This window comes from Amphiura filiformis, chromosome 3 (genome assembly GCF_039555335.1).
Source record: "Amphiura filiformis chromosome 3, Afil_fr2py, whole genome shotgun sequence".
Taxonomy (NCBI): Eukaryota; Metazoa; Echinodermata; class Ophiuroidea; order Amphilepidida; family Amphiuridae; genus Amphiura; species Amphiura filiformis.
In genome coordinates this window covers 30,073,714-30,092,020 of record NC_092630.1, presented here as the reverse complement: position 1 = coordinate 30,092,020, position 18,307 = coordinate 30,073,714, and the positions used below count along the sequence as shown (strand labels likewise).

At 39.1% G+C, this 18,307-nt stretch overlaps 1 protein-coding gene across 1 annotated transcript in view; it reads right to left on the bottom strand.

The window, feature by feature from the left end:
• Positions 1-18,307, bottom strand: part of LOC140148334 (gamma-secretase-activating protein-like) — a 46,966-nt gene that overhangs the window by 10,870 nt on the left and 17,789 nt on the right. Inside the window, exons 11-17 of the mRNA XM_072170251.1 lie at positions 16,672-16,832; positions 10,748-10,915; positions 6,065-6,139; positions 5,196-5,384; positions 3,355-3,570; positions 2,711-2,895; positions 1,985-2,079 (exon numbers count right to left, since the gene is read on the bottom strand). Of these exons, the coding sequence (XP_072026352.1) occupies positions 1,985-2,079; positions 2,711-2,895; positions 3,355-3,570; positions 5,196-5,384; positions 6,065-6,139; positions 10,748-10,915; positions 16,672-16,832 (1,089 nt within the window). The remainder of the gene's footprint in view (positions 1-1,984; positions 2,080-2,710; positions 2,896-3,354; positions 3,571-5,195; positions 5,385-6,064; positions 6,140-10,747; positions 10,916-16,671; positions 16,833-18,307) is intronic.

Below are 18,307 nucleotides of genomic sequence, written 5' to 3'. Positions count from 1 at the left end.
ATGACCTTTGACCCCAAATCTGTGTACACCCCATATACACTGGGTAACACCAATGCATGTGTGCAAGTGGTATCACTGTCCTCGTAATTTGTGGAAGAAGATGCATTTTATAAGTATTTCGTTTTATACCGAAGTGACCCTTAATGACCTTTGACCCCAAATTAAAAAATACCACATATACACTGGGCAACCACAATTTATGTGTGCATATACCGTTACTGTCCTCGCTTTTCTTAGCTAATAAAATTGTTTGAAGATATTTCGTTTTATACCGGAAGTGACCCCTTATGACCTTTGACCCCAAATCTGTGTACACCCTATAGACACTAGGTAATTACAATACATGTGTGCAAGTGGCGTCACTGTCCTCACGTAATTTGTGGGAGAAGATGCATTTTAAAGGTTATTTCGCTTTTATACCGAAGTGACCCCTTAATGACCTTTGACCCATATAAAAAAATATCACATATACATTAGGTAACTGCAAATCAGATGTGAACATTCCGTTACTGCCCTATATTTTGTTTAGCTAATAAAAATTTTGAAGGTATTTCGTTTTATACCGAAGTGACCCCTTAATGACCTTTGACCCCAAATCTGTGTACACCATATAGACACTGGATGACAACAATGCATGTGTGCTAGTGGCGTCACTGTCCTCACGTAAGTTGTGGGAGAAGATGCATTTTAGTTGAAATCACGTTTTTGACCCCTATGACCCCTGCGTGACCTTTGACCCCACAAGTTTCATGTGACATGTAGGGGCATGGTCAATGATCATTGTGATCAAGTTAGGTCAAAATCGATGTAAGCATGTGAGTGCTAGAGCAAATGTAATGGTTGACAGAAGAAGAAGAAAGAAGAAGAAAGAAGAAAGAAAGAAAGAACCTGTAAGAAAAAAGACACAGCCGTGACTAACGTCACGGCTGTGTAAGAAGAATGAACCTGTAAGAAAAAAGACACAGCCGTGACTTACGTCACGGCTGTGTAATGACAATTTGTGTCAACTTGTGCAAAGGTATAGAGGTTTAGGTTTTGCAAGTGCAGTTTTCACTGAAAAGGATTATGGATCTGGAAACAGCATTTAAGAAGAAGTTATATTTGCTGACCTGTAACATATTGAGAAGCTACAATAAATCAAGGCCAAAATGGGTTGAAACACATTAGGAAATGATAGACTGGTAAACATCATTCCAATTTGTGATGTGATCTACCAAAATCAGTCTGAAGTTGGACATATTCAATTTTCAGTTTTTTTATAGGATTGTAAGCAGCATTTGCAAAGCTACAATTTGCATAAAACCCCATTGATTTTGGACAGTTCAAAAGATAAAGAGTTTCCAAAACAATAGGAAACACTTCCTTTGTTTGGCTATATCTCAAATCAATATTTCCGATTTCAGACTGATTTTGCTTGATCACATCACATTTGCAGATACATATTATCACTATACTGTAGAATGTTGTTGCAGACCTGAAACTGACCATTTGTGAAGAAAAAAAAGGAAAATGCTTTAAAAAAGAGGAAAATAGCCCAAAATCATGCTTAAAAAGGTCAAATTGGGCTGAAAATAACAAATAATGAGTAAATTTCAGGAATAAAAAAAAGAAGAAATCAGCTAAAAAGAGGAAAAGTTTCAGGTTTGTTGAAGACCTACACTTGCTGGCACAGAAGAACAGCATTTGTTTACATTTTGACAGCATAAACAGCCTAAACACAGGAGTAGGGTTCTGATTGGCTAATTCAATCATCTCACAATCAAAACAACAGACTGGGCGATCACACGTCAAAGCATTGGTCAGCGCAAAGTGACTTGTGAAAGGAACACAAAGCTCTGCGTATATTGCTCATTAAACAGGGTGCTCGCATCAATCAGAGCAAGAGAGTGTCACTCTTTTCTGAAAGTCAGTGTATTCAGTCAAAACTGGATAAAGTCTGGATTATATAACACTTAAATACCCATAATTCAAATCATAATCTGACCTGGGGGTAAGGGGTAGCTGAGTTGTTGTACTGCCATGAAATACTGCTCTACCAGCTGAAACATCTCTCGACCTTGCTCTGGTGGTGCTGTTAACCTGTAGCAATATACAGTATAAGTATTAGCAGAAAAATGTCATTGTTACAAATGCGCATCACTCTAATTGATATTATGATTAGCCTATGAATCAGCCAAAGATATTATATTAAAGTACCAGCTTGTATATAACCCCATGAAGGAAGACCATGTGATGCATATTGGCCTATTGCATGGTTCCGCCATGATGCAATTGGAGAGCGCCAAACTGGCATGACATGAAAGGAAGAATGACATAACTTACGGAATGTTATATGACTGGTTCAATTCCCATTCATGCATGCTGCTAGATTGAGAATCTCCTCCCACATGGCGGAACCATGCAATGGGTGAATAGGAAGAAGTCCTCAACCATTTAGAACCAACAAAAGATCTACATTGTTTGGTAAGTTGCAACATTCCACAATAACTTGTTTTGATTAGTCTACAAATGTGTCTGTATCAGATAGCCTTAGTAATATTAATGAACCAGTCCTGTAATTAATCCATCTGGTCTACCGAGTACCACACAAGCCTACTAATTAAAATCAATTTCTCCACATCTATGCAATATATTGTACTTAGTTCCCACAAAATATTTGCTTTTTACACTTTTAATTCTACATTATGATATAATTCATCGATCAACTTACAAAGATACTTTCAAATTGTGCCTATTCCTTGGATTTGGGAATCCTGTAGCATTCATCATGGCCATGATAAGAGATTTGGACTGCTGTAACTGGCATGTGACATACTCGGATGCTATGTTGAGTAGTTTATCATTACTGGCTGACGGCATGAAAACTTTCATATGGTTAGACAAGGAGTCCATAGTCTGCAATATAAATAGGTTAACAGCTTCATAATTGATGTTCATACATATGCGCTATATATAACAGCGCATGATTGGTCGAGGGCCGGGCATAAATAAAGCAATAATCCATGACGTCCAGGAAAAACCAGGGGAGTCTACAGATCAGATCAAATCATCATTGATGACCAGGATTTCGACCGTACACACCATCTTGGATCAGCTGAGAATTCTTTGGTTTCTGTTACTGCACGTATCAATGAAGGCACACTTTACGCCTGCATAAGTTCACAAAAGCATGTGTCAGTCAAGCGACACGCAAAACTATAATGAAGTGGCTGGTCCGCATGAGGCAGAGAGGGCATTTCCCTAAAAACTTGAGCTTTGCCCCCCCCCCGCCACTTTCCTCCAGTTAATTAGAACCATTAAATCAAAAAAAACCCTGGTGCTGCCACTGCTTGTACCTCAGTAAAATAATCTTACCATTTCCATGAGCTGTTCCTGTATATCATCCGGTGCAGAATGAGATGTCTCCTCCAAGATTCTGAAATCCTCTTCTCTCGCCTTGATGTGTTTCTTGCTGTTGCGTGATGACATCACTTTCCTTGCCGATGCTGCCACTTTCTTGAACAGAGATGGACTTGATGGAGATGAGCTCAGACCTGGTGATTTGGGTTTGGCTGGAGCTGGAAATATGGGCTGCAAGTACAAAAATTAAGAAATACTTTGGTATCTTTACTGTTATGTTCAGTAAGATTGCAGAGCTTAATTACAGGCATGAGAATAAAATGGTTTTTTGAAAACTGCCTGAAAAAGTGTGTGAATTCCGCCTTAAAAGGCCCAAAACAGGCTGAAAAAAATAAAAATGCGTAAATTTGGATAACAAAACTGCCTGAATTCAGGCAAAAGTGTGAAAATTCTCATGCCTGTAAAGCATGACCACAATCACTGATGACCAAATAGATTAGACCCAAAAGTACCAACTTTGAATTGCCCCAATTGTAATCCACCATATTGGTTTGTTACTCATGAGACCAAAATAGTGTACCTCCAGCAGTTATCAACAAGAGCCTAAAATCAAATGACAACATGCGTCTTTGAGCTTGAGCGTTACAAACATGCACTTTAAATCTAAAGCCAAGAATTTTCTGCTTTACAAATGCTAAATTCCGCTTTTCTCCGCTTTGTAATTTTAGCACATTTCTGACATAATAAAATTTCACAAGAATCTTACGTTCAAAGGTCGGGAAAGCCCCAAGAGCTATTTTTAGTCGGGCGCGCAAAAGGATTGTGGGATACTCGAGCTGAAATGGGAGGTAGGACAGGCGTTGTAATGGTAAATCTATGACAGATTTTACTTTATTTTGATGAATTTTGAAGACCCATTTCATTTAGTATTTTATTTATTTATTTTCAATTTTTTTTTTCTTTTTCTTTTTCTAGGTCATTTTTGCTTATCTTTTTTATTTTTTTCTCAGAAATGCGTTTTCCGCTTTACCTTCAAATTCCGCGATTTTCACGGAATTTCCGCTACGCGGAAAATTCTTGGCTTTACTTTAAATCAAAGATTACCCGGCTCATGGTGAAATAATCTGGAAGTACACAGGGATGTAAATGGGCAACATATCCATTTCCTAAAAATCCATCTTGTCCTTGGACAGGTGGCCGAGGGCCCCCTAAATTGAACATTTATAATTAGGTGGGTTTGTCTGGGGAATAGGCTGTAGGGTATCACCTCCTCCTAAAAAAGGGGTTCTTTTTGCTCTTTTATGATAAATTATCATCATCCAGTTCCTGAAATGGGGAATTTTCATTTTAATTTATTTATTTTTTTGCCAAATTTCTGGAATTCCTGTAATTTCCGGAAAAGATTTACATCCCTGGTTACACAATATCTTTTGTCCTCCGTAAGCGGCAAGCAAGATATGGCGGAGTCGATACTCTTTGGTTCTAACCTCTTTGCTGGTGGCTAACATCACAATAACGATAGATCACAAAGATCATCAAGTTGGTACGAGAAAGCCATATGAACCATTTTGGTCATCATTTAGCTGAAGCCATTTTGTGTTTTACTCAGACTCAAACCTCAGATAAAAACCAAAATGTTAATGCACAAAAGGATAAAGACAAATTTTAATTTTAAAAAGAAAGGTTTTCTTTCAAATCAATTTATTAAAGAGAAATTTAATAATGTGTGCACGAGAGTGTTTTATGTACCACATATAACTTTCTTGCACACTTGTATAACTAAATGTGAGAGAGTTGTATGTATGTACAAGGCTTATTATGTATGCACACCACTCTATAGTTGACACTTTACTAACCTCTGTGACTGCTCTACCCCTATTTGATTGTGATGGCTCTTTCTTCTCATGTAGTCCAATACGTAGTGATTTGGTGTTAAATCTTGGATGTGGTTTGCCCATCACCACAAGACTTCTGACTCGCTGATCCAGCATCTCCCAAAAATTACTACTGCCATCCACACTCATTCTACGGTCCTTCATATCCCTCTGTATGTGAATTAAAAGTAATGAAGAATGACTAAGTGGGGGAAAATATACACAAATGAAGAGTTGGAACAAGAGGAGTACAGTGTACATGAAAAAAGAGGGACTATTTTCTTGTAGGCCATCTGAAAAGGATACTTTAAAATCACTGAAAAATACCAAGCAATATCAAGTTATAGCCACAATTGTGCAAATTTCAGAGTAACATGATATGCACAAATGACATTTTATTGTGTCATTATTTTAGTTTTTATGAAAAGTACCCGTAAATTCATCCGCTGATATTGATTTTTCCACCCTGACTGGTGTGTTCCTCCCAGGTCCCAAAAAAGAGGGCACACTGTAAAAAACAGAAGTCTAAGGGAATCGTATGTTGGAATTTTGGTCATTTGTGGATTCAACCTTCTACTTTTAATTGATAATAATGACTTTTTATACCTGTGTTGAAAGATGGATCTTGAGTAATAAAGTTAAGGAAATGATAACTGTTATGTCAAACATGTTGGCAGGCTACTAAAACTTCCAAATTATGATAGAAACTGTCACATGGATGCTAATAATTTTGGAAAACCCTGTATTTAAGCTCCTAATTGGACACACAATGATTCATTCCAGAGTCAGACAAACACACTTCCTAACTTTTAAACAACACTTCAACAAATATTAAGTACATAATTTAATACCTTGGTGATACTATCCTGAGCTCCCATTTTGAAAGTTGATGATTTGAAGCTTGCTAACCTTTCCCCATCAGGTGCCTGAAAGAGAATTATGTTACATTTCAGCACTTGAGAAAGAATTATAAATGATAATCAATATATGCCTTAGATATTGATGTTAGTCATCAACAAATGTTAATGATATGCATGACGGCTACTAGACAATAGACATACATCATTAGGTCAGAGGCAATCTAGATGCTATCCCTCATACAGCAGCTACTGGACATAGGTCTTTGTGCTGCCGAGTCCTGGGATATAGGCAATCTAGATGCTATTCCTCATTAGTGGACATGTGTCTTTGTGCCGCTGAGTCCGGGGACATAGGCAATCTATGCAATCTATGCTATCCTTCATACGGTAGTTATTGGACATAGGTCTTTGTGCCGCTTAGTCCTGGGTCATAGGCAATCTAGATGCTATCCTTCATACGGTAGTTATTGGACATAGGTCTTTGTGCTGCTGAGTCCTGGGTTATAGGCAATCTAGATGCTATCCTTCATACAGCAGTTATTGGACATAGGTCTTTGTGCTGCTGAGTCCTGGGTCATAGGCAATCTAGATGCTATCCTTCATACAGCAGTTATTGGACATAGGTCTTTTGCTGCTGAGTCCTGGGTCATAGGCAATCTAGATGCTATCCTTCTTACAGCAGTTATTGGACATAGGTCTTTGTCCCGCTGAGTCCTGGGTCATAGGCAATCTAGATGCTATCCTTCATACGGTAGTTATTGGACATAGGGCTTTGTGCCGCTGAGTCCTGGGTCATAGGCAATCTAGATGCTATCCTTCATACGGTAGTTATTGGACATAGGACTTTGTGCCGCTGAGTCCTGGGTCAGAGGCAATCTATGCTATCCTTCATACGGCAGTAATTGGACATAGGTCTTTGTCCCGCTGAGTCCTGGGACATAGCCAATCTAGATGCCATCCTTCATACAGCATTATTGGACAGAGGTCTTTGTCCGCTGAGTCCTGGGTCATAGGCAATCTAGATGCCATCCTTCATACAGCAGTTATTTGACATAGGTCTTTGTGCCACTGAATCCTGGGACATAGGCAATCTAGATGCTATCCTTCATACAGCAGTTATTGGACATAGGTCTTTGTGCTGCTGAGTCCTGGGACATAGGCAATCTAGATGCTATCCTTCATACGGCAGTTATTGGACATAGGTCTTTGTGCCGCTGAGTCCTGGGTCATAGGCTTGATTTGAAGCTTGCTAACCTTTCCCCATCAGGTGCCTGAAAGAGAATTATGTTACATTTCAGCACTTGAGAAAGAATTATAAATGATAATCAATATATGCCTTAGATATTGATGTTAGTCATCAACAAATGTTAATGATATGCATGACGGCTACTAGACAATAGACATACATCATTGGGTCAGAGGCAATCTAGATGCTATCCTTCATACAGCAGCTACTGGACATAGGTCTTTGTGCTGCCGAGTCCTGAGATATAGGCAATCTAGATGCTATTCCTCATTAGTGGACATATGTCTTTGTGCCGCTGAGTCCGGGGACATAGGCAAACTATGCAATCTATGCTATCCTTCATACGGTAGTTATTGGACATAGGTCTTTGTCCCGCTGAGTCCTGGATCATAGGCAATCTAGATGCTATCCTTCATACGGTAGTTATTGGACATAGGTCTTTGTGCTGCTGAGTCCTGGGACATAGGCAATCTAGACGCCATCCTTCATACAGCAGTTATTGGACATAGGTCTTTGTGCTACTGAGTCCTGGGTCATAGGCAATCTAGATGCTATCCTTCATACAACAGTTAATGGACATAGGCCTTTGTGCCGCTGACTCCTGGGACATAGGCAATCTAGACGCCATCCTTCATACAGCATTATTGGACAGAGGTCTTTGTGCCGCTGAGTCCTGGGTTATAGGCAATCTAGATGCTATCCTTCATACAGCAGTTATTGGACATAGGTCTTTGTGCTGCTGAGTCCTGGGACATAGGCAATCTAGATGCTATCCTTCATACAGCAGTTATTTGACATAGGTCTTTGTGCCACTGAATCCTGGGACATAGGCAATCTAGATGCTATCCTTCATACAGCAGTTATTGGACATAGGTCTTTGTGCTGCTGAGTCCTGGGACATAGGCAATCTAGATGCTATCCTTCATACGGCAGCTACTGACCATAGGTCTTTGTGCCACTGAGTCCTGGGTCATAGGTAATCTAGATGTTATCCTTCATACAGCAGTTATTGGACATAGGTCTTTGTGCCCCTGAGTCCTGGGTCATAGGCAATCTAAATGCTATCCTTCATACAGCAGCTACTGACCATAGGTCTTTGTGCCACTGAGTCCTGGGTCATAGGTAATCTAGATGCTATCCTTCATACAGCAGTTATTGGACATAGGTCTTTGTGCCACTGAGTCCTGGGTCAGAGGCAATCTAGACGCCATCCTTCATACAGCAGTTATTGGACATAGGTCTTTGTGCCACTGAGTCCTGGGTCATAGGCAATCTAGATGCTATCCTTCATACAGCAGCTAGTGGACATAGGTCTTTGTGCCACTGAGTCCTGGGTCATAGGTAATCTAGATGCTATCCTTCATACAGCAGTTATTGGACATACCGTATTGTTTGTAATAAACGCCCTGGGGGTGTTGCATTTTTCCAAAAGGGGGGCGTTTATTGGAAGTGAATTGTCAGTGAAAAAAGCTTACAAATCGGGTTCAATTTCCCGATGGTGCTCCTATTAAAAGGAGGGATTTACGACTATACATGATGGCGGCGCCCACGGAAAATGATATTTTCGTGGGAAATACAACAAAATTACACATGTAAGTGCATGAAATTAGTGAAATTCTACCATAATTAGGCAATGAAATGCATGGGAGTTGAGTCATAATAGGTTTTGTCCATTCAATTTAGCGATCGTGACTGACATGACTGATGCAAGTTTTAAGCTTACCTACACGATATGGCATGGAAATGTTTGCATTTTTGTCAATTTTTCACAGAAATTTTGGAGGTGGGCGTTTATTCGAGGGGGAGCGTTTATTACAAACAATACGGTAGGTCTTTGTGTCGCTGAGTCCTGGGACATAGGCAATCTAGATGCTGTCCTTCACACGGCAGTTAGTGGACATAGGTCTTTGTGCTGCCGAGCCCTGGGTCATAGGCAATCTAGATCCTATCCTTCATACAGCAGCTACTGACCATAGGTCTTTGTGCCGCTGAGTCCTGGGTCATAGGTAATCTAGATGCTATCCTTCATACAGCAGTTATTGGACATAGGTCTTTGTGCTGCTGAGTCCTGGGACATAGGTAATCTAGATGCTATCCTTCATACAGCAGTTATTGGACATAGGTCTTTGTGTCGCTGAGTCCTGGGTCAGAGGTAATCTAGATCAGGAGTCCAAAATAGCGGCCAGCAGCACACATGTGGCGCGCCGTGGCTTCCAGTGGCGACGGCGCCGCTTAGATTTTTTAATTTTTTTTTTTTAATCTAAAAATAAATCAAACCCTTTGATCAAACTTTGCAGGAATATCTCCAATATTCTATATTTTCAACATTTAATAATGCGATTCCCATGTTATCCTTGTAAAGACAGGCTAAAATAGTACAAAATGTTGCACCAAATGGCGTCATTTGCACCTCAAATTTCAAAAAATCGATAGCTTCAGAGGGACAACCCCCTCTGATGCCCCCCGGCGACTTCAAGCAGCCATTGAGTGGCGCTTTGCAGTTTTCTTTTTATTTCATGTGGCGCTTCAACAAATCTATTTGAGGAAGCCTGATCTAGATGGTATCCTTCATACAGCAGTTATTGGACATAGGTCTTTGTGCCCCTGAGTCCTGGGTCATAGGCAATCTAGATGCTATCCTTCATACAGCAGTTAATGGACATAGGTCTTTGTGCCGCTGAGTCCTGGGTCAGAGGTAATCTAGATGCTACCCTTCATACAGCAGTTATTGGACATAGGTCTTTGTGTCGCTGAGTCCTGGGTCAGAGGCAATCTAGATGCTATCCTTTATACAGCAGTTATTGGACATAGGTCTTTGTGCCACTGAATCCTGGGTCATAGGTAATCTAGATGCTATCCTTTATACAGCAGTTATTGGACATAGGTCTTTGTGCCTTTGTGCCCCTGAGTCCTGGGTCATAGGTAATCTAGATGCTATGCTTCATACAGCAGTTATTGGACATAGGTCTTTGTGCCGCTGAGTCCTGGGTCATAGGTAATCTAGATGCTATCCTTCATACAGCAGCTACTGACCATAGGTCTTTGTGTCGCTGAGTCCTGGGTCATAGGTAATCTAGATGCTATCCTTCATACAGCAGTTATTGGACATAGGTCTTGTGTCGCTAAGTCCTGGGTCATAGGTAATCTAGATGCTATCCTTCATACAGCAGTTATTGGACATAGGTCTTTGTGCCGCTGAGTCCTGGGTCATAAGCAAGGTATAGTCTATATAATTATATCTACCGTGAGTCACTTTGAAGTTCAGTGTGTTCTGTGTTAGCTTAGTGTTACTTAATGTGTGTACATACTTTTACGCGCACGATCAACGTGCCGTATATGTACACGCAAGCAACCACGCTAGAATATAGATGCTATTATTCCATTATGATTTAGCATTACTCACTGACTCATGTTTCAAATGACCTTACCTCAACAAATTGACTTCTACCAGGGTCTGTATTGGTAAATGGCAAGAGCAGGGCCTCGTCTCGTTCAATCTGTCGACGTATGGTGCTAAATGTTGAACCAACTAAGATCTCAGCTATCATTTCTTTCAACTCAAGACTGGTCGGTTTGGCTAATATTGGCTCCATTATCTGGAAAATGGAAATTACTATTACTATGGGTCATTAAAGATACTTCAGCATTAGCAGTATACATGTAGCAGGAGATATTTTGTGAGGTTTCATTTTCACAATTAAATTCAAAATAAAAGCCTCAAAAATGTAATTAATAGACAGTTGCTGCCTACATATACATCCCTATTTCACCAAAATGGACAAAACTGGCAAAACATCAGATTAAATTTTTGGTATTAGAACAGGTTAGGGTCATCCCACAATCGCACATAATGCAACTTTTATTATGAAAGTGTGAATTCAAAAGATTTTCACAGCTCCACCAATCCTATCTCCTGCCTCCTTTGCATAGGAGAAAGAGGTAAACTTTCATCCAGAAAATAAGTGATTGGGGATGGTTTTAACACCTTCCACAGTTCTTCTCTGCTGGTAAGGATGTTACTGCATGTTTAGGTACCTGTAGCGTAACCTTGTATTGTGTATAGCCAATTTCCTCATCACAGCATAATACACTCACATGCAAAGGCAGCATAATCAAAACACTATTTGCGCATACAGAGATACCTTTTGATGCCACTACCAACCACCAGGTGAGGAGAAATATAATATACCTTTATGCATAGTTTCAAATTCATACACTCCTAGATAGTGAGAACCAATCACAGCAAACGTTAGTAAATTACTAGCTGTGTATAAATGTTGTACAATTGCATGGGCACGCACTCCGCGTAGTATGCGCAGTACTTTCGAATGTGTTCATTTTACTTGCGGGTTGATACATTCATATTTGCTTGCATTTTCGAACATTTTAAGCGTCCATTTTGTTATGAAAATTTCAGAAATCTCGAGAAATTTCAGAAATCTCGAGAAATTAATGCACAAAATAATGCACTTGTACTGAGATGTTGATGCGTCTAATGCACTCTCCCCTTCTGGGCTCGTGCATTAGACGCATCAACATCTCAGTACGTGTGTATTATTTTGTACAATTTCACTCCCAACAAGTGATACGCATGTATTAGGGTGATTCACAAAAAATGAAATTGGTATTTTTCAACGGGACACCCCCTCATTTTGTTCATTTTGGTAATAAAATTATACCTGCAAAATATTTAAAGTTTAGGGGGTGCTACCGGTCAATGAACTTTTGTACACAAAGTCAATGGGATTTTTTGTCAAAAATTTCAAACGCTTATTTCAGGGCCTAAAAAGTCTACCAGGCTTGCAAAACTGAAGTAAATGTTCAATGATATACCTAACTTTGTGAAAACATGGGTTTTACCAAATTAAAGTTCATAGTTGACTGTAATAATAAAAAAATGTTTCAAAAGTGACAGAGGGAGTGTAGCTCAAGAAAAGAATACCCTGGGATATCCCTGAATCCCACCAGGCACCCCAAATTTATACCTTATTGAACGGAACTGTTGATAAAAAAAAGATTAAAATTCTTCACATATTAGTTTACCCCAATGGTGATACCAGCTTTTGAAATCTTATGTAATAGTAACTATCAAAATCCATACATCTGTATCAGGGGTGGTCATTATGGCCATACCTGATGAAGATTTGTATTGTTTGAATTGAATGACCACAGGAAGGATTAGATTCACCATGGTTGAAAAGAAATGTATATAAATTGGGGTCACAACATTGGATAGTGGCCAGTTCAAAACTACACCTTGTGCAAGGTACTTGTGACAAGAGCTAGAGTGGCTAAGACACATTTACTACTGGATTACACATTAAACATTACACTACACTTACATAAAATTACAAACCTACACACATTCAACACTTGAATAACATAATTTACAGTTACAAACCTACATACATTTCAATCATTTTGACACATCAAAAACACATACAAATACACAACTTCCTACACCCCAGTACATATTACAGTTTTACAAATATATCTGTTTCACTTCAGCCTTTTGTTTCCAGATTTTATAATTTTATTTGAATCTTTTTTTCAAAAGTACATCCCAAAAATTCAATTTACCCAAATCCACGCTCTGTAAGATGTCGAGCTTGAAGCCGCCTACCCAGAAGCCCAGGACCACGAGGAAGTCAACTGAGATTTGGTCAATTGGCCATCCAGTAGAGAGCTTCAAATCTACCCAGCTACCATCAAGGAAGGAGGTATTGGCTCTTCTTATGAACTACAAAGACAACTTGGGATTTGCCATTAAAGATGCTATCCATGCTACTGCAGAAGATCTTATTGATGTCTGGAAGTGTCTTGGAGTGCCCACCAGAATGAAACACCATGTTGTTAAGAAAGTGAAGACAGACTTTGAAGAATGGAAGAAACTTAAGAAGAATAAGGAAAACAAAAGCAAACGGACCAAGACGCTAGAAGAGAAGGAGCAGGGATGGGTGAAAGGTTTGGAAGAGCTCTTTGACATTAAGGCTGCAAAGAAAGGTGAAGAGAAGTCCATTGGAGATGATGCAAAGACACTAAAGCGAAAATATGCGAGTGGAAAGATAGTCCAAGAACAGAAAATGGTTACATCCTTATCAGAAGCAGAAACAGAGAGTGAAGAAGAGCCTGATCTTAGAGATGACATACCTGGATGTTCATCGAGCCCACCCTCTAAAAGGAGTAAAACCTTTGTAAATTCCAAATTGTCAGCGTGTTTAGACATGGCTAAAGTTAGCAATCGAGGTGCTGCACTTGTGTTAACCCCAACGATTCAAAGCCTTGGTTGTGATCCATCAGAATATCGTTGCAGCTATTCTACCATCAGAAGGACGAGAATGAAGCATAGACAGGACATAGCATCAAAACTAAGGGCAGAATTTAGACCAGAAGTTCCACTCACAATTCATTGGGATGGGAAGATTTTGGAAGATATAGCAGGAAGAGAGACTGTTGATCGGCTGCCAATACTCGTATCTGGTGAAGGTGTGGAACAACTTCTAAATGTCCCCAAATTAAATGCAGGTACTGGTCTTGCAACAGCTTCTGCAGTTTATGAATCAGCTGAATCTTGGCGAATAAGCAGTCGCCTTAAGTGCATGTGTTTTGACACCACCGCTGCAAACACTGGTTTAAGGAAAGGTGCATGCATTCTTCTTGAGCAAAAGATGGAGAAGGATATGTTGTGGTTAGCATGTCGTCATCATATCCTGGAGATTATGTTGGAAGCTGTTGTCACCAGCGTACTACCTCCATCAACAGGACCTGAAATTGTGATCTTTAAAAAGTTCAGGAGTGCGTGGACCAAATTAAACAAACTGGACTACATCACAGGAGTGCAAGATGATATGCTGGCTGGTGAGCTCACTGGTGTAGTTGAAGGTATCATCACCTTTGCTGTGCAGCAACTTGAGACGATTACAAGGAACTGCTGCAACTCACCATAATTTTCCTGGGTGGTACCATTCCAAGAGGCACCTTCTCCTTTAGAGCACCAGCAGGACTCCACCGTGCCAGATGGATGGCAAAGGCGATTTATTCACTGAAGATTTGGATGTTCAGACATCAGTTTCAGTTGACAACCAAAGATGAGAGTGGGATACGAGATATTTGCCTTTTCACAGTGAAGATTTACATCAAATATTGGTTTTCTGCTTCATCACCACCAATGGCTCCTCGAAATGATTTGCAACTTCTTCATGATCTGAAGGATTATGAGGCACATCACCATCAGATTGCTTCCATTGCCATGAAGAAGATCTTAGGACATCTTTGGTACCTATCAGAAGAGTTGGTTGCTCTGGCCTTCTTTGATGATAATGTGTCTGCTGCCACCAAGGAAAATATGGTCAGAGCTATCAGAAACACTACCAGTGAAGATGATCCTCTCAAGAGGATTGTATTAGATCCTTCGCAAGTCCAATCAAAGGGACTGGAAGACTTTGTAACATCTAACACCCTCCGTTTTTTCCAAATAATGGATCTTCCACACAGCTTTCTAGACACAGGTGTTGACAACTGGGACACTAATGAGGATTACCAATCCAGTAAGAGGGCTGTGGTTAATCTGCGGGTGGTGAATGACCTTGCTGAAAGAGGAGTGGCCCTGATGGAAGAGTACAACAAGCTCGTTACAAATGATGAACAACAGAAACAATATCTTCTACAACTTGTGAAGTGTTATCGACAAAAATACCCTGACCGGAATAAAGAAACTTTGATGAAATAAACTTATTTATAACGTATTTAACACAAAACAGCAAATCTTTTAATTTAATTAAGACATACATACTACAAAAACAAAACAAAAAAATCAAAACCATAACAAAAACAAAACAAAAACAATAAAAAACAACAAAAAAACACAAAGACAAAAAGAAAAAATCATACCATCTTGAGTTTTCTACACTAGACCTACATGCTCTGAGAAAACAAACAAAATACAATATAGGAAACATAATTATGATCAAGTAAAAACAAACAAAACAAGACAAAAACAAAACATAACAGAACAAAAACAAAACAAAACAAAACAAAACAAAACAAAACAAAACAACACATAATCATGATCAAGTAAAAACAAAACAAAGCAAAAACAAACAAAGAAACAAAAAAAAAAAAAAAACATTTAAAAAAAAAAGAAAGAACTAGAGCCCCATAAACACAACTTTATATTAGCCAAGTACCATAATATTTTGGCTGTTCCAGCAACTGCCTTGCCCCAAATGTAACAGTTTTCACAAAAATGCAATTTTCTGGAAAGCGGGTTAACATTTTTACAATTTTCTTTAGCATTTATTTTAAGGACATTACTCACACTATGATCAAATATTTTTGGCACAATCAGGGAAAATTAACATGGCTTTTTTGTGTTGTAAAGAAAATGGCTCATAAATCCCATTGACTTTGTGTACAAAAGTTCATTGACCGGTAGCACCCCCTAAACTTTTTTGAATTTTTTTCCATATTTTGCAGGTATGATTTTATTATCAAAATGAACAAAATGAGGGGTGTCCTGCTCAGGGACAGATTTAAGCAGTGGCCGGTGGCCCGGCCAGTGCATTTTATGCTGGGCCAGTAAACTGCCAACAATGCTGGCCGGGCGGGCCACTAGATTTTGAGCCTGATATAACGCTTACGAGACAAGATATCAGTTATGGTCATATTTACAGTTTTCTGCCCTGCCTGTCACTTGAAATTTATATCTTTATTCAATGATTTTGTTTTTTTACAATATTTATATTCTTATTCTTGCGTTGCTAGTTGGAAATATACGGCCGCTTTTTACGATGATAGTAGGCCTATGTACTACTTCCAGCTCTTTCATGCGCTACCGGTACATAATTATATCTGATGATGATAGCGATACCGCAAATACCGCCTATTTGAAACCTTTGGAACTAAAAAAGGCAGGACTACTGACTGAACTTGTGTTAGTGTCTACACTCTCTACATTGAGTACATTCAGTACAAAACAAATTAAAATGTTAAGGTTTGCTTGACTTTAAGGGCTCGGATAGTGATGTTTCCACATATCGAATTGCATTTTGAAAACGAGGAATATCAAATAATTTTGATTTTTTGATATTTGCGATATGATACACATTGTATGATGACAAATGATTAAAAATTTTTCCCTCAAAACAACGACAAAAAAGGTGGGTTTTTTTGCAGTAGAACATATTGAAAAAGCTGGGCCAGTAAATTTATTGCAGGGCCACTAGATTTGCCATTTCACTGGCCCGGAGGGCCAGTAGAAAACTGAAACTTAAGTCTGTCCCTGGTCCCGTTGAAAAATACCAATTTCATTTTTTGTGAATCACCCTAGCATGTATTAACCTATAAATCTCACTTTTTTCAGAAGAGTTTGGTCCCTTAGATGCACCAAGACAAGATGTATAATAGCTATCTTCAGGGATTGACTCATGCCATCATCCAGAAAATGAGGGATTCTCTCCTTGTTCAGATTCACTCTATATGCTCTGCCTGAGCTGCCATTAAATATGCAACCACCTGTAGATAAGGAAATAAGGAATACAGACATGAAAATCACCAAAAAGGAAGAAAATTAATTAATCTCCTGTACTTTTGTACAGGGAAGAATATCTTAAAAAGGAGGAATTCCTCTATAGTCCGTCAAATCAGAAGTACAAAGTAAATAGACCTTGCAAACTGGAGGTATGAGAATAATTATTTCCGTGCAATGCATGTGTAAATGCTTCTTTGGTTGCCAACTGCTGCGCGATTTGTACTTGCTGAGCACACAACGCTCTTTATGCGTCACGCTTTTTAGCTACAACCCTTGATGCCACAGATTTGGTTTGTACTTCTAGGTTGAAGCAGTATAATCAGACGAAGAATCTCATCCCTGGAAATAAGTCTGTCATACATCTCCTAGTAGTCCATTCTTATATTATATTCATGATCTGTTAGTAAAATAAACTAAAACCGAAAAAGATAATCTACCTTTGCCATCAAGTGATCTTCAAATTTTGTGCATTCACTCAAAGAGCTGGCTTAACACGCATGCGTTTAAAGACACTACAACATAGATGCACGCAAGCATCAGATGCCTCAATGCGTCGTTGACATCACTGACTTGCCAAGACAAAAAATAATAAAGATAATCCAATGTGGCAGGTTTAGCATTACAATAGGCTATAGACATGATAGATGACTTGACCTCAATGTTTATCAACAAAGGCAAGGGACTGGTATATTAATATGCTTGAGCAAACTACATACAACCACCAGACGACGGTGGACGACATTATTCAATGTGGCAACAGCCAAAAGCGTAAACAAAACAGACAATATGACGGCAACACTGCCTGCACGTTGGGCGCAATTATTTTTTTCCCGAGCCAAAGTGCGTTTTTAGCTCTATAGGCCCCATTACAGAAAAAAAAATGCACAAAATATATTTCCCAGTGCAATATACATTTTCACATGAAAATAAAGAATTTTAGATTTAAAGAAAAAAGAAGAAGAAAAAATGTTAATCATTGCCAGGATTGGGAATCGATCTCGGGACCCTCTGCGTGGGAGGCGAGATTCTTAACCACTACACCATGTAATCGCATTGGTACACATGGGGGAAATTTTCAGTATATATCATAACATATCGTATGTTATTCATACAAAAATTTTAAAAAACCAGTACTTTTCACAATGAGGTTCATTGTCGAACCTCAACGGATTTAGACTGATAAAATAGTGCTTGATAACATGCATACACTTTTGGAATTATTTGAGACATTTTTGTGTTTACGTGTAAAACCAATGACAACGTCAAAATTCAGTCAATCTTGGCCGCCCCACTCCCCCCCCCCAACCACGCACAACCACCACACTGTTCAATAGCCTTATTGTGATGTGGCGAGAACAGGCAAAAAACAATGCAATTGTGATGATGCGCGTGCATAGTGCTAGGCAATGACATCACAAGGCAACTCATGTATAGGAAATTCTTATTCTGTTTTAGGGGT